Below are 7320 nucleotides of genomic sequence, written 5' to 3' on the forward strand. Positions count from 1 at the left end.
CGTCTTCTCGGCCGACTCCGAACACAGGATTAGACGACACGACACAATCGACTGTTAGAAGACAACCAGTTGGAATAGCCGAATCCGAGATGGTCTGAGATGGTCAACTCGAAGCAACCGACTAATACATATGAGTTGGAGTCAACAAAGCTACATGAATCTATTGAGGCATATGAGTCAGAGTCACTAGAACTCCAACAACCGACCAACATGCATGAACCCAAGCCGAATGAAGAGTCGGTAGAGACACCCGAACCTGAGCCGACAATGGAAGGCAGGCGATATCCACTCAGAGAAAGGAGAGCACCCACACGATACACCAATCAATATGTCCTCTTGATTGATGAAGGTGGGCCGGAATGCTATGATGAAGCCATAGTCGATGAACACAAAGAGAAGTGGTTGAGTGCAATGCAAGAAGAAATAGAATCCTTGCACGGAAATTATACTTACGACTTGGTGGAGCTACCAAAAGGTAAGAGAGCATCCAGGAATAAATGGTCTCCAAGGTGAAGACTAGAGAAGTCGACATCACACCCAAATATAAAGCACACATTCTGGTGAAGGGATTTCAACAAAAAAAGGGTGTCAACTTTGACAAGATATTCGCACCAATCGTGAAGATGACGTCCATTCGAACTATGCTTAGCATAGCTGCCAATATGGATCTGGATATTGAACAGTTGGATGTCAAGACAACATTCTTGCATGGGGAGTTGGACAAAGAGATCTATATGCACTAGCTTGAAGGCTTTGTGGAGAAGGGAAAAGAGAACCTAGTGTGTCAATTGAAGAAAAGCTTGTATGGTCTAAAGCAAGCTCCATGCCAATGATACAAGAAGTTCGAATCCTTCATGCTAGAACATGGGTTCCATAAAACACAAGTTGATCACTGTGTGTTTGTAAAAAGGTATGATGATGATGACTTCTTGATTCTCCTATTATATGTAGATGACATGTTAATAGTTGGACAATACACAACGAAGATCATGAGCTTAAAGAGAACCTTAGGCAAATCGTTTGCCATGAAAGATCTTGGGTTGGCCAAACAGATCTTGGGGATGCACATAGTTGGGGATAAAATGAAGAAAGTGATATGGTTGTCACAAGAAAAATATGTGACAAAGATCTTGGAAAGATTCAACAAACTGTGTTGCCGACAAACTGCAAAGCTAGTCAGTTTTGTGTTGTCGACAAACTACAAGTTGAATGCCAAGCAATGCCCAAAGGGGAGAAGGAAAAGGCCGAGATGAGGAAGGTACCATATGCCTCGGCCGTCAGCAGTTTAATGTATGTTATGGTCTGTATGAGGCTAGACATAGCGTTTGTTGTGGGAGTAGTAAACCGATACATGAGTAATCTAGGAAGATATCACTGAGTAGTAGTCAATGAAGAAAATTTAGATTAACTTTTGTTGATTCGGCCATAAGCCGATCCACTTGTAATTATACAACTTTAATTTTAGATTCAAATTGTAATCTAGGTTTACAAGGGAGAGAGGGGGGGGGAGATAACCCCAACAAATTGTACCCCATATAGAGTAGTCCTTTTACAGAGGAGGTTGTTGGCATGAAAGGCCAACACTACCCATTTTTATCTCTAGTGTGAACACATGAACCAGTTAGGGCTTAACTATTTAAAGCCCAGCTAAGTCATTGTGAAGAGAGAGAGAGATTTTGGATGGAATAAGCAAGTCTGCCTTTGAGTTTAAACACCAGGTCATTTGAAATAGGTAATATGTCGCATTTTAAGAACTATTCGTCAAAAAAAGGCACAAATTAGGGCGATTCACAAAAAGGGGTGCCGCATGCGTAAAGGATTTTAAAAAATGTCCCAAAAATGTATTGATTTCTAGCATGTACGAAAAGTGAGGTGTTCAAAAAAATGCCTAAATAACAAATATGCCAATATGACCAAAATGAATGTCCAAAATGACTAACACCAATATTTATAGAAATTCATGAATCCAAATCTTGTTGTGCAATACAATATTTATAGTTAACACATCAAGACAATTGTTTTCCAAGTTTATGCCATCATCTTCATACCCATTAGATGAATTAGTAGGAGTTACTTATGAGGTCTCATCCTCATCATCAATGGCAATTAATGCATTGTCTTCATCCAATTGCAATCCAACCTCATCGAGGTTATAACTTATGAGTCATGCTTCTTGTTTGTCTTTGTGTTGTGTCTGAAGCCACATTCGAGATCCTCTTTAAATATCTTCATTGTGGTCTATCGCATATAACTTATTTTGGTCAAAGATAAGTCATACACTAGTATATAAACATTATCAAATGTAAGAGTAGATGTTCTTGATGCATTCTTTCTTCTTCACTTTTTGGTTATGATATTTAATTATGTACTTTCTATTTACAATATTTCATTATGTGAGAGAAACCTTCTACCAAAATCATTAGAATCTAAAAAGTGTTGTAAAGATGTATTTTCGTTTTTCTTAGATTCTCATAGTAAGCCTTTGATTTCAAACAGAAATTCGATTCATTCCATCTAGATCTAACGCACTATGTCGAATTTTACTCTATACATCTAGAATTTGATGTAGTGCATCAGATTCCTATTATAAGTCTTGGAGTTTTTTTAAAAATTTTCATTAAAAAAATACTCTTGAATTTTCAACTCAGACATAATGCATTGCATCGAATTCTAGCTATATAGACTAAAATATAATACATCGCATTGAATTTCAGTTGAAAAATCACTTTCAAAATATCTTTAAAAAATGAAAAAAAATTTAAAAATGGATTTTTGATGCACTGCATTGGATTTCAGTCGACAGTCCACTTTTTATTATTTGTTTCCAAATTTTTTGCCTTTTTTATTTTTTATTTTTCCTATAAATAAATAAATAAAAATTGAAAAAATGGATTCAAACTTCTTTAATATTTTTTATTTTCCCATAAATAAATAAATAAAGACTGAAAAAATGGATTTTCAACGGAAATCTGATGCATTGCAACGGATTTCAATTGAAAGTCCACTTTTTCTTATTTGTTTCCGAAATTTCTTATTTTTTGTATTTTTGTATTTTTCCCATAAATAAATAAATAAAGACTGACAAATGGATTTTCAATAGAAATACGATGCAATGCATCAGATTTCAGTTGAAAGTCCACTTTTTCTTATTTGTTTCTGAATTTTCTTATTTTCTGAATTCTTTTTTAATTTTGTTTGAATTTTTTTATTTTTCCCATAAATAAAAACAAAATTGAAAAAATAGATTTTCAATAGAAATCTGATGCACTGTATTGGATTTTTGAAGAAAGTCCACTTTTTCTTATTTTTTTCCCGAATTTTCTTATTTTTTGAAATTGTTTTTTATTTTGTATTAATGTTTTTATTTTTCCCATAAATAAAAAAATAATAATTGAAAAAATGGATGTTTTCAATAGAAATCCAATGCAATGCATTGGTTTTCAATTCAAAAGCTAGTTTTTTTTATTTGTTTCCAAATTTTCTTAGTTTTTAAAAAAAAATTACAATTTGTTTGAAATGTTTTTGTATTTTTATTTGTTATTTTTCCCATAAATAAATAAATAAGTAATGAGAAAATGGATTTTCAATAGAAATTCACTACAGTACATCCTATTTTAGTTGAAATCCACTTTTGCTTATTTTTTTTCAAATTTTCTTATTTTTTTTACTTTTCCCATAAAAAATGTTTCAAATAATAAAAAACTTGGATTTCCAACTAGAGATTCCTGTTGGAAATCCATGATTTTTTTTATTTTCTTATATAATGTTGGTGATTTTGGCCCTTTAAAATGATGTATTTTAAATAGAAATCTGATGCACTCCATCGGATTTCCAATGAAAATCCAAGACTTTTCTTTTATTTTTTTCATTTATCATGGATTGTCAACTAAAATCCGATGCAGTGCATCATATTTCTGTTGAAAATGCAATATATTTTTTTATTATTTCATTTTTTTATGAAAAAACTAAAAGAAATTTGGATTTTCAATTGAAATCCGATGCAGTGCATTAGATTTAAGTTGGAAATGCATTATTTTAAGTATTTTTATTTATTTATCGAAAAAATCAAAAACAATTGAAAAGAAAAAGGATTGTCAGCTAAAATCTGATGCACTACATCAATGTCTAGCTGTATAAACTAAAATACGATGCAATGCATCGGATTTCAGTTGAAAAACCATTTATTTATTTATTTTATATGAGAAAAATAAAAAATAAAAAATATTGAAAAATAAAAGAGAGAAATGGATTGCATTTAATACTAAGAGACAAATTCTATATAAATAGACATAAATTACGCATTGAAAAATTTGTTCAATGGGGTACCATTTTCAATAACAAATCAATAACAAAGTGGATTGCATTTAATACTAAGAGACACATTCTATCTAAATAGATATAAATTACGCATTGTAAAATTTGTTCAATGGGGTATCATTTTCATAATTTGTAAAATCGAGGTTAATACAATTAAGCTTATGGTCTGTTCTTCTTTATCTTTGAATCTTGTTAATAGTGCATATTCATTCTTCTAGTCATCTGTATTGTTATTTGTCTAACACTAACCTACAGATCCTCATCTTCCGATGCATAACATTTTCTTTATCTCATCACGCACTACCATCATTTTTGTTTTATCCAAATTATTATAGTTAGTCCACTACTTGGAAAAAAGCTTCTAATGCATACCATCAACATCATATGAAAAGGTAACCATGTCATCCAAATATAATAAGATAACTTGTTGCATAAGTTTTGGGGCATCTAATCCTTCTTCTCATGGAACGTTATTAACCACTTCTTCCAATTTATCAACGCATAAACCAAAGACAGTAGGTGATAATGGACATCCTTGCTTAGTCCCCATGTTACTTAAAAAGTGTTCTAAGAAACCTTTATTAATTTTTAGCTAGCATCTAACTTGCTCATATAATCATGCAATAGCAACTCGATCCTCTAATGGCATGCCAATTTCCAACATTCTATTCCAAAGCTCACTTTGTGGTACTATATCAAATGTTTTTTTAAAATCAATAAAGCAACAAGTTGTTTGCAAGAACAATATTATTCAAACGAGAGGTCAAAAAGGAAATGAAAAGCCTCATTGACCCATTGATAATGGATCATATGAGGTATTTGTATGTAATTATGAAGTATAATCATTAAATCTCTACCCCTAAGGTATGATGGAGGTATGTGTTTGTATGTAAAGGAAATTTGCCAATATTATTAGGGTCAACAATAACTAACTTAGTGAAACTTCCACTAGAAGAAAGGAATGGTATGATCATTAGTTCGAATTTGTCTTCCCTTAGATGTTCCTCATCAATGTGATGCATAACCTATCGTTTCTTAATGTGTTTATTGTACTATAAAACTTTGAAAATCGAAATTGGCAAACATGTCGGCATTGTAGTAAACCTTGTGTTTTTTGCAATCTTAGGCCATGTAGAGGAGTGAACGGGTTTGGGAATGCAACCATAACGTTTTAGTTTGAGGTCATGCACCCTACCCTTTTCTCCTACAAAGTATGGGTTTGTAAAAATTCATTTTCCAACAATACTTCTTGGTTTTGGTTTGAGAACACGTCCCCTACGGGCTCCTAGTAATCATGTTTAGCAAGGGAGAAGGTCTATCGAAGAGAACACATCATTGATCTCATAAAGCAGCTCCTCTTCGATGAGAACATCGGTTAAGCTAGTTAATTGCGAAGGTGAGGTTAAGCTGGTTAAGTCTGAAGGTGAGGAAGAAGATGATGTGGAAGACGACATTGTCTGGGAAACTTCGATCGACGGTGACATGCCCGATGAGCAACACGTTGTTTGCGCTTGAACCTGAGGAGCTATATCTTGGCTGGGTGTCGGGAGGTACGCATCGGACTTCTTCTTCTTCTTCTTCATGGTGGGGTAGGACTCGTCGGTCATGAGCGAGTGGCGGACGATGTCGACAGGGAAGTTGAGTAAGGCCTTGGCGCCACGCATCTGGAGGGCAGCGCGGTCGTAGGCGAGCGCAGCGGCTTCCGCGGTGTCGAACGTGCCGAGCCACAGGCGGGAGCCATGGCGGGCGGAGTCCCGGATCTCGGCCGCGAACTTGCCCCAAGGCCGCCGGCGCACCCCGCGGTAGTGGCATCTCGGCCGGGGGCCATGTGGCCGAGATGCCGATACGGGTGGGGCTGGCGGGCGTGTGCCTCCGGCTGGCACGGGCCATGTCGATGCCCTATCGTGGGTGCTCGGGATTTTCCCGAGCCTACTACACGAGACAATGCCACTAATGGTGGCGGGTGGCCGTGCATCGGCCACCTCCCCCATTCTTGGCGGGGCCCAGCCGGCCTTGGCCGCCTCCTTCAGAATGGCGTACAGAACCATGTCATCTGAGTCATTCTCATTCAAAGGTAAGCCATTGCTGCTGCTGCTGCCCTGGCTTGAGCCACTGAGGCAAGACCTGAGAGAAGTAGGGGTAGTCTGACATGATGATGATGCACATGATGATGATGATGATGATGATGATGGCGATGGCTTCTCAAGCTCATAATCCCTCCTGTAATCCTTCCTCAGAGCGAGAGGAGTAATGGAAACCCTCCTTGCATCGGCTCTGCTCCTCTGCCCTTGTCTGATGGCGATGGAACCTGTGAATGCCTTCCTTTCCTGCTCAAACCCCTCCCCAAAGAGCTTGCTTCTGAGTATTTGTTGACCTAATCCTTGTGGGAAAGAACCTTCCCAAGAAGACCACGATGATTCTTCTTCTTCATCATCCTCAGATTCTTCTTCCATTTTAATCTGAGCTTCAAAACTGGGGCCCATGGACAATTGGCCACAAACAAGCAGGGCTTCTTCGCTGCTGCCTAACAGGGCTTCTTCTCTCACCACTTCACCCATCTTCTGCAGAACAGAGTCGCAGAGCTTGTGGTGATTTAGGGATTTGATGATGTCTAAACCTCTCAATCTCTGAGAGCTTGGGAGCAGATCATCAAGAGGTGAGGTGGGAGAGAGTACCATTAGCCACAGTTAATCAAGTCACAGAGAGAGAGAGAGAGAGAGAGAGAGAGATGAAAACCTAACCCTAATACTAGAGAGAAGCAAAAAAGTCAGCAGTAAAACCTTATTCGTAACCCTAATTCTTGAGAAGCAAAAGAATGCGGCAGGAAACCTGATGTATCCCTAACCCTAATTCATCAAACTCAAAAGAATGAGCAGGAAACCATATGTATCCTGTAACCCCTTAAATTCTTCAAAACCTAAGAAAGCCCTAACCCTAAAATTCTCAAACAAATAAGTCTTAAGAAGGCCAGGAAGGGGGAGCTTTTCTTGACCATAGCCTTTT

General features: G+C 36.9%; 1 protein-coding gene across 1 annotated transcript; it reads right to left on the bottom strand.

Annotated features, from left to right (window-relative positions):
• Window positions 1-5272: 5272 nt before the first annotated feature.
• On the bottom strand, window positions 5273-7033 carry LOC147855528 (uncharacterized). The gene has a single exon (XM_087330691.1). It carries the CDS (start codon window positions 6993-6995, stop codon window positions 5616-5618), a length of 1380 nt encoding a protein of 459 aa, XP_087186817.1. The 5' UTR covers window positions 6996-7033; the 3' UTR covers window positions 5273-5615.
• Between the last annotated feature and the right edge of the window lie 287 nt (window positions 7034-7320).

This window comes from Azolla caroliniana, unplaced genomic scaffold (genome assembly GCF_043228905.1).
Source record: "Azolla caroliniana isolate FFs.n. ecotype wild unplaced genomic scaffold, voAzoCaro1.0.p SCAF_14, whole genome shotgun sequence".
NCBI classification, from domain to species: domain Eukaryota; kingdom Viridiplantae; phylum Streptophyta; class Polypodiopsida; order Salviniales; family Salviniaceae; genus Azolla; species Azolla caroliniana.